At 34.3% G+C, this 20444-nt stretch overlaps 2 protein-coding genes across 5 annotated transcripts in view; one reads left to right on the top strand and one right to left on the bottom strand.

Moving 5' to 3' along the window:
• The window catches only part of INTS12 (integrator complex subunit 12), a 28366-nt gene extending 16819 nt beyond the window's left edge, over nt 1-11547 (top strand). For all 3 annotated transcript variants that reach the window (XM_028507570.2, XM_036025721.1, XM_028507571.2), the window contains 4 exons: nt 2196-2383; nt 4245-4404; nt 7665-7811; nt 10858-11547. In XM_028507570.2, the coding sequence (XP_028363371.1) occupies nt 2196-2383; nt 4245-4404; nt 7665-7811; nt 10858-11442 (1080 nt within the window). In that variant the 3' untranslated portion in view covers nt 11443-11547. The remainder of the gene's footprint in view (nt 1-2195; nt 2384-4244; nt 4405-7664; nt 7812-10857) is intronic.
• Nucleotides 11548-18481: 6934 nt separating this feature from the next.
• ARHGEF38 (Rho guanine nucleotide exchange factor 38) overlaps nt 18482-20444 on the bottom strand; it is a 132490-nt gene continuing 130527 nt past the window's right edge. For both annotated transcript variants that reach the window (XM_036025735.1, XM_028508281.2), the window contains one exon: nt 18482-19587. In XM_036025735.1, coding sequence (XP_035881628.1) covers nt 19402-19587 — 186 coding nt within the window. In that variant the 3' untranslated portion in view covers nt 18482-19401. The remainder of the gene's footprint in view (nt 19588-20444) is intronic.

The following is a 20444-nucleotide window of genomic DNA, read 5'->3' on the forward strand; positions in this document are numbered from 1 at the left end:
TTCCTCAGTGGCTGCACTAATCTGCAGTTCCACCACAGTGTGCATGAGGGTTCCCTTTTCTCCACATCCTTGCCAGCACTTGTTGTTTTTTGATTTACTGATGATAGGCATTCTGACTGGTGCGAGGTAATACCTCATTGTGGTTTCAATTTGCATTACTTTGATGATTACTGACATTGACCATCTTTTCACATATCTTTGGCCATCTCTGTGTCCCCTTTGTAAAAGTGTCTATTCAGGTTCTTTGCCCATTTTATCCCTTATCAGATGTCCTGTCAGGAAAATATGTTGTCCTATTCAGTGAATTGTCTTTATTTCATTCATGATTTCCTTTGCTGTGCAAAAATCTTTTTAGTTTGATGTAATTCTATTTGTTTATTTTTCTTCTGTTTCCCTTACCCAAGGAGATACATTAGAAAAATCCATTTTGAGTTTATTCTATAAGCTGTTAGAAGGTCGTCTAGTGTAATTTTTTGCATGTATCTGTCTAGTTTTCCCTACACCATTTATTGAATAGACTGTCTTTACCTCATTGTATATTCTTGCTCCTTTGTCAAATGTTAATTGATCATGTAGGCATGGGTTTATTGCTGGGTTCCCTATTCTGTTTCATTTACCTATGTCTATTTTTATTGCAGTACCATGCTGTTTTGATTACTATGGCCTTGTAGTATAGTTTGACATCAGATAGTGTGATACCTATATCTTCCTTCTTCTTTCTCAAGATTGCTGAGGCTACTTGGGGTCTTTTTGTGATTTCATGTACATTTTTGGATTATTCTAGTTCTGTGAAATATACCATTGATGTTTTGATATGAATTGAGTTCAATCTATAGATGGCTTTGGGTACTATGGCATTTTAACAATGTTCACTCTTGCCACCCATGAGTATACGGTATGTGATTCCACTTATTTGTATATTCAGTTTCTTTCTGCAGTGTCTTAGAATTCTTTGAGTACATGTCTTTAAATTCTTGGTTAAATTTATTCCTTGTTTTTTGTTTGTTTGTTTGTTTTTGTGGGGGTTTTGGGTTTTTTTTTTTAATGCAATAGTGAATGGGATTGCTTTCTTAGTTTCCCTTTCTGATAGTTCATTATTGGTGTATAAAAATGCAAGCAATTTCTGGATATTTATTTTGTATACTGCTACTTCACTGAATTTATTCATCAGTTCTTGTGTTTTTTTGGTGGAAGATTTGGGATTCTCTATATATATTATCACGTCATCTGCAAATAATGACAGTTTTACTTCTTTCTTTTGGATGCCTTTTTTTTTTTTCTTGACTGATTGCTGTGGCTGGGACTTTCAATACTAAGTTTGATAACAGTGGTGAAAGTGGACATCCTGTCTTGTTCCTGATCTTAAGGAAAATGCTTTTAGTTTTTCCCCATTGACTGTGATATTAACTGTGGGTTTGCCACATATGGCTTTTATTATGTTGAGACATGTTCTCTCTATTTCTACTTTGCTGAGAATTTTTATCATAAGTGGGTGCTGCATTTTGTCAGATACTTTTTTCTGCATCTATTTATAGGATCATATTTATATTTCATTTGCTTCATGTTTAGTAGTTCATAACTTCAAATACTTAAGGTAAAAGTAGCCAATAAAAATAGCCTTATTAATGCTATGACTTTTCAATTGAAAACATATCACAGGGGGGAAAAAGGTCAGTATAAGTAAATTCATTGAACTTCCAGAAATCTTTTTTTTTAAGACTTTATATGTTTATTTTTAGAGAGAAAGGAAGGGGAGGAGAAGGAGAAAGAGAAACATCAATGTGTGGTTGCCCCTCATGCGTCCCCTACTGGGGACCTGGCCTGCAGCCTAGGCATGTGCCCTGACTAGGAATCGAACTGGCAACACTTTGGTTTGCAGGCCTGTGCTTAATCCACTGAGCTATACCAACCAGGCCAAACTTCCAGAATTCTTTAATGGCTAAAGGAGTACAAAGAGAAACACAGATACATGCTAAACTGTTCTGGTTTATTTATTTGGAAAACATTGCCGGTTCCTTTTAACATACTGATTATGAATGTGTTATAAATGTACATATCTTTAGTGTGTATGTCTGCCCCTAACTTTGTAAAAATATCTGTCAAGTGGACTTGGTCATTGCGCCTTGTCTGTCTTATCTCTTAGTTATTTCAAGTTTATTATAACATGTTACTTTCTGATTGGGTGCTTTTTATAGATGAAGTCAGATACCACTGAAGGAGTTGATATTCCAAAGAAACCTAGATTGGAGAAAACAGAAACACGGTCCTCTCCCATTACTGTGCAGACCAGCAAGGATTTAGCTATGGCTGACCTTTCCAGTTTTGAGGAGACCAGTGCTGATGATTTCGCCATGGAGATGGGATTAGCCTGTGTTGTTTGTAGGTAAGTTGTACCTTGCCATGGATTCTTTTGGTTTCTTTCTAAAGAGCAAACTAAACAAAAAAAAAAATGAGAGCAATTATTGAGTGTTTTTTATTTTGTTTTTATTATTCGTAGGTAGGTAGGAGATAAGTAGATTGTTCCCTATGAACTGCCCACACAGCAATTTAACTTCTTGAAAATTGTTCAACATTTTATTTTCCTGACTGTGGCTTCTTTCATCTGTTATGTTGTAGTAATATTTTCTGCATTCTTGGGTTGTGGAGAGAAAGCAATCATTGCTTTATTCTTCAGTGAGGAAGAGTCTCTTCAGCAGACCCAAGTTACTTCCGTCATTCTTTTCTAGGAAGTCTGTGTTGCTTTTTCCATCTCCGGAATGATGGGTCGTACTTATAAAGTAAACTGCTATATATGACTTCTTAAAGCATCATTAAATCTTTTCCTAAGGATAATGGAATGAAATTAATGGGTCATGTAGGTTACTCTGAGTGGTATTTTAAAACATTGATATATAGATATAAAAACATATATAAATTATGCTTATATACAGCAGTACCTATATCTATAAGGATAAGTGTTTTCAAATTTTTCTGGTAGACAGAAGAAGGATTTCTGGGTTGTATACCTGAAACTTATATAATGTAATCAACCAACTTTACCCCAATAAATCTACTTAAGTTTTTTTTAAAAATCAGAATGATTAGATTTTAAGCTTTTTTCATGCCATGGGGTGTATTTCTAATTGTTAATGGCTTTCACTGCCTAGCACAACAGAAAAGATTGCCATCTTTGTTACGGTTTTCTTCAATTAAATTCTACAATATTGGGGCTGAGTAAATAACTATAAAGTTTTGTGCACTTTATTTTTTTATTTTTTAAGTGATATTGGGATTTTTTTTTAAGATTTTATTTATTTTTAGATAGAGGGGAAGAGAGGGAGAAAGAGAAGGAGGTAAAAGAAAATCATCGATCAGTTGCCTCTCGTATGCACCCTGATTGGGGACCAAACCTGCAACCCAGGCATGTGCCCTGACTGGGAATCAAACCAACAACTGCTTGTTTTGTGGGACATCACCCAACCAACCGAGCCATACTGGTCATGGCAACTTTTATGAACTTTAGACCTAACCATGTTATATGTACATCTGAATGGGATCAGTTTTTAGAGCTTCATTGTTTTCACATATATTTACTTCAGTCTTTATCTGCCATGAAGGTTATTCTTTTCAAATAAAGAAATAAGTGCTAAAGTAATAATGGGGAGAGAACTAGTACTATAACCTTCAAATCAGAAAACTTAACTATGATAGTCTAAGGTTGTGATGATTGTGTTCGTGCTATTTGGAATTTATACTTTTTTCGATACACATTTTGCTGCTTTCTATTCAATTGATAAAACATGTATTAAACACCCTTTGTACAGTCATGTGCTAGGCACCTTATGTCATGTCCAGGTTTCACCTTTAGACAACTCATATATTAATGGGGAGAATAGATCAACATGTAGGTAACAAATATAAAGGAATTTAATAGAGGTTCAAAGAAGGTGTTATGAGACTGTTAGAGGACTAGCCAAAGTCACTTGCCTTCTGAGAGAAATAAAAATATTGCAAGAGAAAGACAAGGAGAATATTGCCAAATTTTATTGCTGAGGCACCTTATATATTTACTAGTGGTTGGGCATAACTTTTAAAAGAAATAAAGTCTTTGTATAGCCTACATCTTGTGGTTTATTTTGCTCTTCTGTTCTCTGGAGTTTTTAATCATCTTTAATATATCAAACTTTCCCAGAACAACCCTAAAATGGATTTAAATTGTTGCATTCATTCAAATAAGTGCAATGTTTACTGTTTTGTTTTCTTAGGCAAATGACAGTGGCATCTGGTAATCAATTAGTAGAATGTCAAGAGTGCCATAATCTCTACCACCAAGATTGCCATAAGCCCCAAGTGACAGACAAGGAAGTGAATGACCCTCGCCTTGTGTGGTATTGTGCCCGATGTACCAGACAAATGAAAAGAATGGTAGGAATGATTTTTGTTGACATGGCTTTTCAAAATAAAAATTTGAACTGTTGTAGTATTGAAAAAGTAAATCATACAAGTTGATTGTCTAACTGTTTGTGTACATAATGTATATATTTGATTTATGTATCTGTGCTTAAAGACCAGACAGTATAATATGCATTCTTCTCTGTTCAGCTTTTACCTCATTCTAATATAGATAAACAGATTGAAGGCCCATAAAATATTAATATTTTTACTAGTATTTCAGTGTGTTTCTAAACGTTTAAAAATACTATAATGTGCTGTGGGAAATCATGAGAAACAAAGTCCCAATTTTTGATGAGTCTGGTAGGAAAATATTGAAAATGTCTGTTCCTGAGTGAGCTCAAACCACCAAACTTACAGTTGTATACAAGGGCAGTGTTTGTATGTGCATCTCTGTCTTTGTATCTGCATTTCTCTGTTACTCTTTCCTTCTCATTGTCTTGGAGGGACCACTTACCCTGCTCTCCCAATGTGCTTGCTTCTTGTACAGCTCACTGACATAACTGCCTTTAATATCAGCCTGAAACATGAGTTCATTTGTTATATTGGATTGTTTTCTAACTTTCAGTCATTTAAAAAGTAGATAAATAAGTTTTATCATTTTCCTTTTAAAGAAATCAAGTTGTTATTTACTTTGGTGACTTATTTAATTCCCCCATCCCTTATCTTCTACCTTAGATTAGGGACTCTTAATCAGAGTTTTCATGTCTGTTAATTAAATGAATTTCTACATAAATTTTTCTGACCAAATATATCTTTTTAAAGTCAGAAGTACTTAGTTAAGAGTGCAAAATCAAGACATCTATTTTACTTTTTAATCAGTTAAATCAAAAATAAGAAATGGTTTTACTTATTCCTATGAAAAGTAGTAAATTTTTAGTACTAGGAATACTTTTCTTTGTAATAGGAAATTTCTGTGACAAGGTACAGGTATTTCTGCTCAGCCTGAGTTTTGTATAGTTTGTTGTTTAAAATAACCCTCAGGACCTCAAGCAAAATGATTATGGGTATACAATACAGTGCCTTCCAGGGCACTGACAGGTGTAGTCACTAAGAATTGGTAATAGTCAGAATAACTAATTGGTGACAGTATTGGTCTTTCTTTATATATCCTTAAAGTTTTGTATTTTATTTCAATGTCTCTTAATAAAGTAAGCATGATTCTCTTCTAACTCCCCCCCCCCATATTTTATTACTTATTTTACACCAAATCTGTTTATCGTTCTTACTCTTTCTGGAGTAAATTTTGGCAGCTGATCAGGTATCCTTTGGTTACTTTAACACCTCTAAAATGAAAAATGTTTTGTTTTCCATTCAGTTTTCCCCCCAGTTGCCTCTACTTACATCCTCTTTCTCCTTGCAGTAATTTCTCCAACTAGGGCAGGTTCTGTAGTACACATTATTACAGAAAGTCCTAGACAAGAATGTTGTAATAGTGTGTGTCAGGGGCAACGGTCATTCTTCGGTTCTATAATTTTCTCTCTACTAGGAAATGGGTTTTGCCTCAGTACGGGGTAAGAGACTCACACGACTTACTGCAGTGGTTCTCAATCTAAGGTAGAAACACACCCCTCCTCAGCAGCATTTAGAAATATGTGGTGCTTGTGCTTGCTGCTTTACTGGCAGTTGTTGCCCTGAGTGGAGAATGACATGCATTCTTGAGTGTGTGAGGCAGTCACCCAATGAAAAATTATAGTGCCTCTGTGCAGCAACACTGAGTCAGTGATAATAAATATCCTAATGCCCTCAACTAGTATTACTAACAAAAGGCAAAGACTTCTGGGTATTTCTTACTCAACTTCTAAGACGGCTGGGTGAAATAGAGAAAGCAGAAGATCTAAACATGATCTATTAGGTGGAGGTCCTTTCTGGGTTTCAATGGTGGTGAATCTTTGTCTGCTAAAGCATGCACATTAGGTCAGCCTTCAGAATCTAACCGCTGGAATAGTAGATGTGGGTGGAGAGAAGTGTAAATGGGAAGCCATGGTTATAGAACCTGTATTTCTGATTTATTCTGAGGGCTACAGTCTCATAACGTGGTTTTGCAATGGAGAGTAAGATTGCCTTCCTTTTCTGCTGGTAAGAGATGTTTTATCACAGATAATATTTCAGCGTTCTTAATAGTGTTCTTGATCTGAATGTTACCTTATAGGTGATGTTTAAAAGTAGGTACACTTTCATGTAGAAAGTATGTAATATAAAAATGGGAATGAATTGAGATGCTAAGGACCAAAATTATAACTAATACAGTAAACCATAGTAAAAGAAGATTCCACAAGAAGGTCCAAACAAGAATAAAACAGTCTATATTCAAACCTCCAGAAATGGGAACAAATTATTAATAAATTCCCTATATGACCTTATTAGGATAGTCAAAGGAAATGGAAATGCTTGGAGCACTTTTGCCATTAGATATGGATGGATTCTTCCAAATACCTTATCCTTTGTAAATAATTACAATGAATAAATAGTAACTATTATTGTCAGCACTCAACATATTCCAGACACTGTGCTAAACTATTAATGTAATTATAATTCATCCCCATAATCCACATTTGAAATAGGCAGTAAACGTATGTAGCTATAAAACAGGAGAAATTAACTATTGGTCAAAATGAAACTGAATATACTTGTAAAGGAACAATGAATACAAATTCTTCTTTGACAACATAGAAATCTGTATTTGTGAACTTTCTCTAAGAATTCAGTGTACCTACTTCTAGAGTGTGGAAATACCTCAAAAAGCTTCATCATTTATCACTAATAAATTTTTTCTCCCAGTCTGTATTTAAACCCATGTAATTGATCTAAACTACCTTTTAACTTACTCTCAGTTACTCAGAGACTTATGCCTGAACCCCAAGAAGAAAACTAGTAAGTCTTTGCCCAACCATAATAAAAAAATGTACTTCATTACAGTTACAAATAGTTTGTGATTTTCCTTTTTTTAAAAAAAACAACTGGTTTTGTCTTGCTAAAATTGGTATTTAATCCATCCTAATCTGCATGATTTCTACAGATTTTATTATCTTTACTGTTCAGAAACTAATAAAATGTATAAAAACATTGGTGATAAAAATAATTCCTCTAAGTACTTTTAGTGTGATCACAATATTTTTTTAAAGTTCAACTGTATTTCAACTAAATGAGGAGTACTGTGTAGATTTTTTATTATCTTTTTGTGCATTCAAATAAGATTATGTAGCTAATTTAATCTTAACTGATTTTTACAGGCTCAAAAAACTCAGAAGCCACCACAGAAACCAGCCCCCACAGTTGTTTCTGTAGCTCCTGCCGTCAAAGACCCATTGGTTAAGAAACCAGAAACTAAACTCAAACAAGAGACAACTTTTCTAGCATTTAAGAGAACAGAAGTCAAGGTATAGTACATTTATTTCTATTTAAAATTATCTAAGATTTCATTTTTATTTTAATTTAGTTGACTAAACAGTACTAACTTGAAAAAAAATTAATGAGGAACTTTATATACTAATTGGCCATATGTTGGAAAATAAGATTGCATTACTATTAACAGGTAGAAAAAGAGCATTTATACAATTATTTAATTTCTGTGTTATTTCTGCTTTTATCACAATTAGGAACTGTCCGTGAGCATTGCAAGTTGATATTCTGTACCATTTCTATGTAGTCAGACATGTACCTCTGTCAGGAATTTGATTTAAATTCTAAATACCACTGTCTTCAGTGCCAACAATTTTGCTCCTCATATTACATGTACTAATTGACCCCACAGCTCTTTTCTCCCTACTCATTGGCTATTGAAGAAGTTTTCTTGTTTTGTCTTATTTTTTTTCTTTGATCATTGTGAGCTTTTGTGATACCTACCCTTTATATTTAGGGGCCAGATTATTTAATGAGAGTAGCACTTTTCTCATTCACAGGTTTGCATCGTTGAATTCACACTACATTATTTTTAATATCTTGGCATTTCGTCATGGAAGAAAATATTTTTGTAGCCTAACTTTATAACAAAATGAATGTTTTACCTGAGTTACACATTCTAATTTTAAGCAGAATACCAAAGATGAAAGAAAAAAAATCAGCACCAAATTTTCAAAGGATGACCCCAGAAAATTCTGAAGTTGACTATATAATTCTCACTGACTATAAGTAACAAAAAGCAAGAACTTTGGGGCAATGATAAAGAATATAAATGTGAAGTACTCTGAGAAAGATACTAATTATTTTATTTGTTGATCATTTTTAAGGTTTAATTTACTAGGAAAAGTTGATATCCAATTGATATTTATTATTGATTTATAACATAGAAACATGGTGAATTGGAATAGAAGAATAATTTATTAAAAATAATTAGAGTTGCTGTATTCTATAGCTAAGTCACTTTTAGGTAGATTATTATACAAACCTGTTACTAGTAAAGTTTATTTTTAGGCAACCCTATATGACATCATTTTATGGCAGAGCAATTAAGGCCTTGGCTGTCCTGTTTGCTCTGCTTACGTGGATTTGGTGTGTTTATGATAAAAGCGGATCCATTTTTATTGTACAAAAAATTGTTCTCATATAAAGAACAAATGGCATTCTAACTAGGATAATGGACAAGAAAATATTTATAGTTAAAAAACAGTTGAGAAATTTATCCATTGAAGTAGTAAGGAATTACTTGGTATCCATTGTTTGTATTATTTTGCATGAGTGTCCTCATAGTATTGTAAGCCATCTGCCGTTTGTTTGAAAAACAATACTGGTAACAGCAAGCCATTAAAATAAAATGCCATACACACAGAACCTGCTTTCTCATTTGTACTTGGTAAGTGTTGGTCTTTTTAATTACTTCAGATGGGTTTTCTTTTGTGAAGTCTGTTGAAAGATGATTTAGCCATATGGCAGACAGTTTTATGTTTAACAAAAAGAAAAGAAAAAAATTAGATCTTTCAGACTGATCATTGAAAGTTTACTGCACCTGTGTCCTTTTGCTTCCTTGACATTTTCTCATTACTTGTATTCATTTCTGTAGGAATTTATAACGTATGTGGTTTATCTTTTCTGGATAAACGTATAAGTAGTTATTTATGATGTTATTGTAAAAAAAAAAAAACCCTGTCACTTTCAGAACATGTGGACAAAAATCTAGATTCCTCCTCTTAAAAAGTAAAAATCTCAGAGCATTCTATTTTGATTACTTTTCACATTGGTTAAAAATGTTTATATGCAGAATGTACTGAAGGCTACTTTATGGAAACTGGATATACTTTAGACATTATAACTATCATATTTCAAAGATACTATTTGTAATGCTTTATTTTTTACCTATGTGTAAATTTAACGCTTTTGTGAATCTTCTTAAGAATATGAAGGTAAAAAAAGGACCAGTGAGAAGTTCAGACCGTGATTAATTTAAACAGCCCAAATGTGAAGGTGAAAAATTACTGTACTTGTGTAAGAGCCATGTTACTTACCCAGTGACATTGTTATCTCTGTTAGCTTTTGACTGGCCAAGGAAGTTAATTAGAGAAATTGAAGTGTTAACCTTTACAAAATACATTTAGGAGTGAGTCAGACCTTCCCAAAATGTCATTGTACAGCTTATAAAGCTGTTGATAAAAATCCTTTAGACAGAAGTAGGGATATTGTATGTGATGGTTTCAGTGGAAACGTGGACAAATAGTGAAAATAAAGTCATGAGACCTTTTTAATATATCACCGAAGCTATACAATTCCAAGTAGTTAACATTGCATATCTGTATGTATTTTACAGTACAGTAACTATTTGCAAGAGTGAATTCTGCTTTTGAAATTATCCATGTCATTTGGAACAAAGTCTAAAGAATTAGATGTTTTTACTGAGCTAGATAATACCTTTTTGGGTGAAAACAAGTTATAGCATTAAATCTGATTTTCTGATATGGCTTAAAACTGAATCTAAAAGCAATTCTCAAAAAGGAAATATATCAGTGGAACAAGAATATGGCATTCCCAAATTTCTGCTTTGGAAATGGTAGATCCCACTAGCTATGGATAAGATTATTTTGTTTGTTTGTTTGTTTGTTTTTAATTTTAATTGTTGTTCAAGTACAGTTTTCTGCCCTTTACCCCCAGCAGTCCCCACCTCCCCCCACCCCGTTATTGTCCATGTGTCCTTTACACTTGTTCCTTCAAACCCTTCCCCTGAAATTCCCTCCCCTCTCCCCTCTGGTCACTGTCAGCCTGTTCTCAATTTCAGTGTCTTTGGTTATATTTATGGATAAGTTTTGTTGTTTTTTTTTTTTTTTTCAGATCAGTTTTATAAGAACTTAATTTTGGTGTTGTGATTTAAATTTCCCAAGTCATTACATTTGTATATAAAGTCCAACAATTAAATGTGTTACATATTTCAGAATATTATTTTAGATGTTAATTATATTTGGCTTTAATGTAATATGTATTTTCTTTTTAATTTTTTAGACATCCCCGGTTATTTCAGGAAATTCTTCTAGTACCAGTGTTTCCTCTTCAGCAACTAGTGGACTGACTGCATGGGCAGCTTTTGCTGCCAAAACTACTTCTGCTGGTCCATCCACAGCAAAATTGAGTTCAACAACCCAAAACAATAGTGGGAAACCTGCTACCTCATCAGCGAACCAGAAGCCTGTGGGTTTGACTGGTCTGGCAACATCATCCAAAAGTGGAATAGGTTCCAAATTAGGTGCCAGTAACAACACCTCACCCACTGTACCGTTGAAACCACCTCCACCTCTAACTTTGGGCAAAACTGGCCTTAGTCGCTCAGTCAGTTGTGACAATGTTAGCAAGGTAGGTCTCCCTAGTCCAAGTAGTTTAGTCCCAGGAAGCAGCAGCCAACTGAGTGGAAATGGGAACAGTGGGGCGTCTGGGCCTAGTGGAAGCACCACGGGCAAAACCGCCTCAGAATCAAGCAGCTCTTCCTCAGCATCCCTTAAAGGTCCAACTTCACAAGAATCACAGCTCAATGCCATGAAGCGATTACAGATGGTCAAGAAGAAAGCTGCCCAAAAGAAACTCAAGAAGTAATGTGGTTGAGTAGGTTTTAATGTCACATTACCTTAAAGATTAAAATCTTATTATAGGACATAAATTGTAATATACTATAATTTAATAAAAATCTTCATAATGAAATGTCTCTTATTTCTTACCTCAAAATGCTAAATTTTGTTTAGAAAGACTTGAACATCTTTATTTTAAATCTGTTCAACAGTTTTGATTTAACAATTTCCATAGTATTGGAAAACAGTAATTATGATGGCTAATTCTTGATGAGACTTCCAGAGTCCCAAGAAGACTCTGGTAGCATATGTGAATTAAAACCAAAAAAACCCCAGTAGTTTGTGCATCCTCTAACAAAGTCCCGAGAATTGATTCTGCTGAGTAAGGCGCCTTCCAAGGTGGCAGGGATGGCCCACGGTGAAGTTTTCTGTTCCCCCCAGTATTCCTCATAATCATTGTTAGTCCCCAGCCTCATCTCAGTTGACTGCCCCCCAATATGTCATCTCTCTTTTTTCAAAATGAATTTATCATAATTGATTCTTGTTACTCTGTATTATATCTTTACCTTTTTATCTACCTTATATGAGGTCATTCAATAGATTGTGATCTACCATGCCCTTTTATTTTCAAGATTTTATTTTTTTATTTTTAGAGAGAGGGGAAGGGTGGGACAAAGAGGGGGAAAAACATCAATATGACAGAGAAACATCGATCTGTTGCCTCTCGTGCATGCCCCTAAGGGACCGGAACCACAAGCCAGGCATGTACCCTGACCAGGAATCAAACCAGTGACCTTTCATTTTGAGGGACATCACCCAGCCAACTGAGCTACACCAGTCAGGGCTACCATGTCCCTTTAATGCAATGCTTTTCTCACATGCCCACATCTCCTTACATTGCCAGGGTAGCATGAACATAGTATACCTGTATCTGTAATAAATTTTGAATCCTGATCTATCCTGATTACAACATTCCTGAAAATTCTTGAGAAAAACACCCATTCAAGAGTCTGTGGATGGATAACATCTACTTGTTTATATCCTGATAGCTTCTTCTTCCTATACCATGAAAACTAAGACTGTTTTATTTTTGCTGCCCCCAAATGTTATAGCATTTCATCTAAATTTAATTAACTTTGTATAAAAGTAGCTCCTGTATAAAAGTATTGTTTTGAAGTATGCACATGTACATTGTTAGCTTGCCTTATTTGCCTACCATTGTTTTATCTATAGATTCTGAAAAAAGACATGAGGCTTTCTGGATCATAGAAACCATTTCTTACAGTAAAATGCAGTAGCCATCTTGTAATTCATGAATATCTCAATTTCATCCAAAACGGGAAGTCTAACAAATTCCCATATTCACTAGACTGTGAACTGGAAATCTAAAAATTTCCCACATTCCTTCAAACTCTGATGCATGCCACTAAATCTTTTTTTTTTTATCTTTACTATTCGTTTATTTACTGAATTTATTGGGGGTATGGGTTTCAAGCACACAACTCAATAAAACATTATCTGCACACTGCATTATGACTCATCGCCCAAGTCAAGTCTCTTTTGGCCCCATTCCCTCTACCTTTGCCCAACTCCAGCTTCCCCCACCTGCCTTTCCATCTGGCTGTCACCACACTATTGTCTGTGTCTGTGATATAGAGGTTTTTTTGCTTAATCCCTTTACCTTCTTTCAGCCAGTCTCCCAAGCACCCTCTCCACTGACACCCATCAGTCTGTTCTGTGTAATCATGCCTCTGTTTCTGTTTTTGTTCGTCAGTTTATTTTGTTCATCCACATGTAAGTGAGATCGTATTTGTATTTGTCTTTCTCCGGCTGGCTTATTTCACTTCACATAATAATCTCCAGGTCCATCCATGCTGTTGCAAAAGGTAAGATCTCCCTCTTTTTGTGTGTGTGCCACTAAATCTTCACTCTGCAGCCTCTAAAATCCTTTCCCCTGTCCCTACATTTTTATTACATCATTATTCTAAAATATACTGATAAATGATGTATATGGAGATAAAGTTTTTTAAGTTGGCTTGGCCTTTTTATAAGGAAAGATTACTTTAAACCAACCTGTGAAATTATGGAACTAAACTATTCATGGTAAAGTAGAAATCAAGATTGAGGCACTTACAAAGTGCAGTAAATATCTATTTACATGTGTAAAATCTGCCTGCAGATGTTTTTGTTTTGACAGATTGCTGTTGATTAATCATCAGTTTGGCATCGGTCTCAAATTCCCTTTAGGGTCAAAAGATTTTATGTAATTATTTGTTTACAGTTCAGGGGCAGTTTGGACGAAACTGACAAAATGACCCAACACAAGCTCAGCTCAACAACTCTAACAGCCAACGTAGCTTCAGTCCCCATGAAACCTTAAAGCAGCAATACACACAGTCTGCACGTTGGCACTTGAAATGGAAAATGTTGTCCCATGTGTGCTGGATAGATGTGAGAAGCAATGACTTTAATTTCTGCAGTACTTCAGAGAAGACAGATTCGTTAAGGAAGTTGTTTACTTTTTGTTGAGTACTGCTCTTTTTGAGTACAAATATTTATATTGAGAATTTGTACATATGTATAAGTACTTATACATCTAATAATGTAAAGTTCACATTGGTATTTTTACACATGCATATATCTGGTGTCAGAGTTTAGTTGTCTTCAAGTAGCTGTTAGACCTTGTAGCTGATACAGGACCTTGGTTCCTGTATCAACTGAGCTACAAGGCTTTTTATCTGAGCATGTGATGAAATGACCAGCCTTACATCAATCAATTTATTTGGCTATGTATAATTTGTGTTTCCCACTAGAGTTTAAGATGTGTGAGGACAGGGACTGTGCTCATCTTGCCCACTTTGGTATTCCCACTGCAGCTCTCAATGAGTGTATATTGGCTCAGTAAACAAATAGACATAATTAGGTGAGCCAAAAAGGAAGCTTTTAGGGTTGTAAGTTGAAATCCCATTTTAGTAGAGATCTATGCAGTATCACTTTTCTCTTTTTGCATATTTTGCTTACTGTAAGATTAATTAATCATAGATTTTAGTGACTTTAAAGAGAGGAGGAACAAAGGAAAACATTGAAAGAATATTGGTCTGAAGTCAGGAGACCTGGGTTTGAATTCTTGTCCCTCCATGTATGAGTTGTGTGATCCTCTGTTTTCTCCTCTGTTAAACACAGATAATTAATGAGATAAAATTGAAGGCATCTGATACTCAAAGGTTAGGTGATTCAGACTCCTAATGAGGTATGATAGTACTATCTATTAGTAACTGATATTATAAATTGACCACAGGATATAGGAAATACATCATTTTACAGAAATTTTTATTAAAGCAATAATTATAAAAATTATATAAGTAGAGAAAAACATGAATGCATTAACATACCATAATGATTTTTAAGTAAGATAAGTTTATTTAATTTATTAAGAATACATCCTCTAGATTTTTTTTTCAAACAAGAACAGCTCTGTATGATAGCACCACATGCTAAAGTGTGACTCATTTTCCTGAAAATCTAAAGCGAATCTTGCCTGTATGTAGAGTGTAGTATCTTGAAAGCTGTAACTAGCCTCAGAGACTCAGCTTGAATTTTAGTAACTTGGAGTGAAGATAACATATATTGGAATAATTTTGTAAATCATAGAAAATTTAATGACTAAGTTTTTATATATTACATAGTATGTTATCAAAGGAGGGATATTTTTTAAAATTAGACTTTAAAAATACTAGCATTCTATGAATAGTAAGATATCCCTAAAATGTATAAATCTAATGTCCTTCCAGTCAATGAAATTTAATTACTTTCTCGTCAACTATAATGTAAACGTGTATGTTCAGTTTAGCTTGAATCTGTGAGGCCTAGATGCTTCCCATGTTGAGCACTGCACTGGCTATCTTTAAGTCACAGTTATAACAGTATTTAAACAAAGTGGGGTGGGGTTTTTTGCCATTTTAGAATATAAAGATTTCCTCTATTCACATAAATTTAAGAGGCTTTCGCAATAGACAAAAGAAAGCTTAGGGAAAGTGAAATGTTTTTAATTCCATGTTTCAATATTGAAAACTAATTTTTGTAAAATCATCAGAACTATTCATCACAGATAGTGACAGGCACTTAATAGCCACCTCTAAATGTCCAAATTTTATTTTAAGAAAAATGTGGACTATACCAGTACTTATTTTCTGCACTGCTGCATTCATATGATTAACAATGTGCATTATATCTCCTGCAAAAGTCAACCTTCATAGAATTGTTTTATACTAGTGAATACTAAAACAAGATTATTTTTCTGAAATGTAAGGACTGTTCAAGTAGTGGCTTTGTAACTTCTTTCCAAGACTTAAGCACCCATGATAATTTTGTATTACTGCATTTTTAAAAATAATTTCTAAACTTAATTATGTATATTGTTAATTTAAATCACCTTTTTACAAATAAGTTCTAGATAATATATATATGCGTGTGTATATATATACACTTATTTGTTTTACAAACAAAAATAGCCACAAAAAAATCATTTTGTTCCTGGTTAAAAAAAAAACTATTTCACGGAATTCTTTACTGTACAATAACATATAATTTTTATAATGTAGAAAATAATTACATTAGCATATGTCAGTGACAGTTGTATTTTTTAAAACTTTTTGAAAACTTATATATACCTTAACTGTCTTGGGATTTTATTTCCCTTGGGCCAAACCAAATGATGCCTGGCCTCAAAATTACAGTTATTTGATTTTAAACAACATATTAAAATAACGAGGGTATTGCATAATGCAAAAAATAATAAGTAAAGCCTAAATGCCACGTGGAATGTAGGTTGTATTTTTAAAATAGCAACAATGTAGTTTTACAGTAATGTACGTTCAGCATAGGAGTGGGGGACTGCAGTGGGTGGCTCCTTATAACTCTCGCTCAACAGCTGACTGCAGCTATGAATTTAATGATGTGGTTTCTTCATATGTCAGACAGGAAGCATCAGTCCTAGGGCCACACAACAAGTAGACCAAGCTTTTCATATACACCTAGTCAATATTTCAGCCAGAAAAGCAAATATGTTCTACTCTACTTATATAATTTTTCATTTTGTGGGAAATATTAAGGTCACAATTTAAATTACATATACAGTATGTGGCAAAAGTAGTTTACAGTTCTTATGGAAAATAATACCATAATGAATAAATAAATAATAATACAAGAATAAACTGTTTTAGGTACTCACAACTGTAAACCTACATTTGCCACACCTGTGTGTGTGTGTGTGTGTGTGTGTGTGTGCAACATTTCCCCACTGTCTTGATTGTTGGGCATGTTCACTGTTCCTGCAAGTAACAAGTTTGGATTTCCTTTTGCTTTACCCTAGGAAAACTGGATTTACTTATATTTTATTGTTGGGTACAAATGTTTCTGTGTATAGAAAAAGAAAAAAAATCTATTTTTGGTATCCAACTCAAAACAAGAAAATATGCAAAAATGACTTACCAGTAGAACCTCGTAAAACCATATTGAGGTTAAGAATTTTAGGAACAACTGGTACCCCTCTTATCCACAGTTTCACTTGCCCCCCATCAAGCACAGTCCAAAAATATTAAATGAAAAATTCCAGAAATAAAGAATTCACAAGTTTTAAATCATGCTCCATTTTAAACAGTGTGGTGAAAGCTCCCATCATCCAGCTCTGTCCAGCCTGGAACGTGAACCATCCCTTTGTCTGGCGTATATGCACACTCTATACTCTAACTTCCCATTACTCAGCAGCCTTTGAGGATATCAGTTTGACTGTTGAAGTATCCCAGTGCTTCTAGTAGCCTAATGCCGCATGACACTGCCTATGATGTCATTCGCCTCACTTTATCTCACCACGTACCAGGGGTGTCCAGCCTTTTGGCACCTCTGGGCCACACTGGAAGAAGAGTTGCTTTGGGCCACACATTAAATACATTGTGACAGATAATCACAAAAAAAAATCTCATAATGTTTTAAGTAAATTTAGGATTTTGTGTTGGGCCACAATCACAGCCATCCTGAGCCACAAGAAGCCCATGGGCCGCAGGTTGGACACCCCTTATAGACATTGTGTAGTCTTACATCATCACAAGAAGGGTAAGTGTATTACAACAAGCTATTTTGAAAGAGAGACCACATTCACATAACTTATTACAGTATATTGTTATAATTGTTCTATCTTATTAGTTACTGTTGTTAATCTCTTACTATGTCTGATTTATCAATTAAACTTTATTATAGGTATGTACTTATATACACAAGAGAAAACAGTGTGTTTAGGGTTTGGATACTATCTGAGGTTTCAGGCATCCAGTGGGGTCTTGTAAAAAGTCCCCTGTGGATAACAGGGGACCACTGTATCATAAAATAGAATGTTTTCTGTCATGTAAATGTCTTATGAATATGTGGAGGTACATGTCACACATGTATGTTATAGTCAGCAACCCTCTGAAAAAAGCATAACACTTCATTTTGTTATTTGTAGTTCTCAGGGATATATGCAACAGTACACATACAAATAAAATCTTTTAAGTAATTTTAATTTTAATCTTAAAATTTGATGTCATATTAGCACAATTTATGTGGACAATGAAAGTCTGCCTTATTTTGGTTCTAAAAAGAAACCACTAAGTCAAATTTAATTTAATGTTATCTTTTGAATAGAAGCATCTTTAGTTCAATAAAATGTCTCAACAAAATATGCCTGAAACTTGAGGGGAGAGTTCTGAGCAATTCCCAAAGTAAAGTTCTGTGTTCCAGGACTTTGTATTCTAGCAAATGTTCACCTCAGTGCCTGCCTTGTCGAAGTACAAATCATCAACTAAAAATATTTGCAGCTTGTCTCAGAGCATGGAACACACATTCCCCAGTTATTATCCAAATAATGGAGTGATCCAAAAATATTTCTTCATTAAAATATCATTAGCAATCATGTAGGATAGTTTTTAAACAAGCATGCTTTCAAAAATGTTTAAGCAAAACAATAAAAATAAATAAACCCAGGTATTTCATTTCCTCTAGGCCAGTATCATGGAAGTTTTTATAGCCCTTGATTGTGAAAACCTTCTCAGTACGTAAATGTGGACCTGAGAGAAATGGGCCTCATCACTGTCTGTTGTTTGCCTCACTGAGTGCTTTATGGTGGCAAATGTGGACACCCCTAGTGGGTTAGCACCGTGCAGCACCTAGGAGTGTGGACCCCAGGACCAGACCTCAGTTTGAAGCCCAGCCCTACCACTTACTAAAAATGTGATTTGCACTAACTTTACCTCCTAGGGCCACAGTTTCCTCATAATATTGTCTCCAATAAGTTACCACATATAAAGCATATCAAACAATGTCTGGCATTTGGTATGCATCTGGTAAATGTTAATGTGTTTTTATCATTTTGTTATTTAGTTTCTTTTCATTCAAAACATACAGATAGAGAGGCTTGACATCAGACTTCTAGTTGGCTATTAATGATCAATTCCTATTCTTACGTGAATTTAGTATACTCCCTGGTTCATGTATATATGGTAGATAATCTATACCATATAGTACACATAATTGCATGTAAACCATGTAATGAATATGGTGTATATGTGCATGCCTGTGCAACAGACATGAAAAACAACATTTTGAGGCAAAATACATAATACAGAAAAATAAAATACAGTAAATTGAAAACACCTTGTCCTTAAGGCCAACTTTTCACGATGGTAAAGAATACACTCTTTCAAAATATTTCCACCTTTTAGCAGTTCATAGCTGGAGCTTGGGCTGCCTCAGTTTGTTTAGTGTTTCCTTCAACATATATTCATAATACAGTTTGAATGATCTTGTTAGGAAGCACAGCCTTCTTTAAAACCTGACACAGTACCAGTTCATGTAGTCTGGAGGTTTCTTGATTTCCCGGCCAACATTGTAATGTCAACCTTATGAGGTAGTCAGTCAACAGCCTGTCAGAAAGTGGGTCAAAAGCCTTATTTCCTTAAGCATAAGTCATCTTCCCAAGGTAGTTCGCTGGCACATATCCTTTTTGCCCTTGAGCTTCAGCTAACCACCATTCTTTATTGCCACTTAGGTCACAGAATCTAAGTATATGGACTCTTTGGTATTCCTGAAGGCTGAGTTCATGGTTACTTCGTGCTTGAAAGGCGTGAACTGCATAGAAAATCTAGACAAAGAAGCAAAAGACATAATTAGAAGCAGAACCTAAAGATGTTGGCAGATGCAATAGAGATTCCCAAGCTTTGAGAAGGAATGCAAGCTTTCTTGTTTTTTCCTAAAGGGATATTTCCCCAACTCCTGATGGATGTATTTTGTGAAAGTATGGTCCACATAAGAATTGAGTGAAATAGGCATTTTTAGTGTCCTGTTGGGAGGGGTCTAAACTATGCTAGAAGGCAGTTTGTCAGTTTCTATTAGATGATTTTTTAATATTAATTTCTTATTCAGTAATAGCTGTTAGAATCTCTCCAACAGAAATGGAAACATTGACACATTTTTGCATAACAGTGTTACTGCAATAGCCAGTTGAGTTATAGGGTGAAAAGTGGGGGAGAAGGAAAAATTCCACTGAAGCTTCAGCAAGAGAATGAATTCTAGCCTGTATATTAAGGAAATCTGTAGTAATTAAAAATAACTAATAACATGGGAAAATAATTATTATAAAATAGTAAGCAAAAAAACCCCATAAAACCAGATGTACAATGTAAGTCTAATATTGTTAGACTTTTTGGTAGAATTAGAGGTGATTTTTATTTTTACTTATTTGTTTTTTTATTTTCCAAATATATATAATGACCATGTATTAAATTTATAATATTCAAAATATTTTAAGTGACCTAGAAGAACCTAGTAAAACACATTTAAGTCAAAAGAATTTTTCTCTAACCTCAAAAGGATACTTCATAAATATTAGAAACATAAGAAGTCCCTAATAAGTATTCAGTCCCTCTTCCACTAAAATCATAAGACGGTCCATAAAAATGTTTAGTTATGGTATAAGATTAACCAATCAACTAATACATT

The sequence above is a fragment of the Phyllostomus discolor genome, chromosome 1, assembly GCF_004126475.2.
Source record: "Phyllostomus discolor isolate MPI-MPIP mPhyDis1 chromosome 1, mPhyDis1.pri.v3, whole genome shotgun sequence".
NCBI classification, from domain to species: domain Eukaryota; kingdom Metazoa; phylum Chordata; class Mammalia; order Chiroptera; family Phyllostomidae; genus Phyllostomus; species Phyllostomus discolor.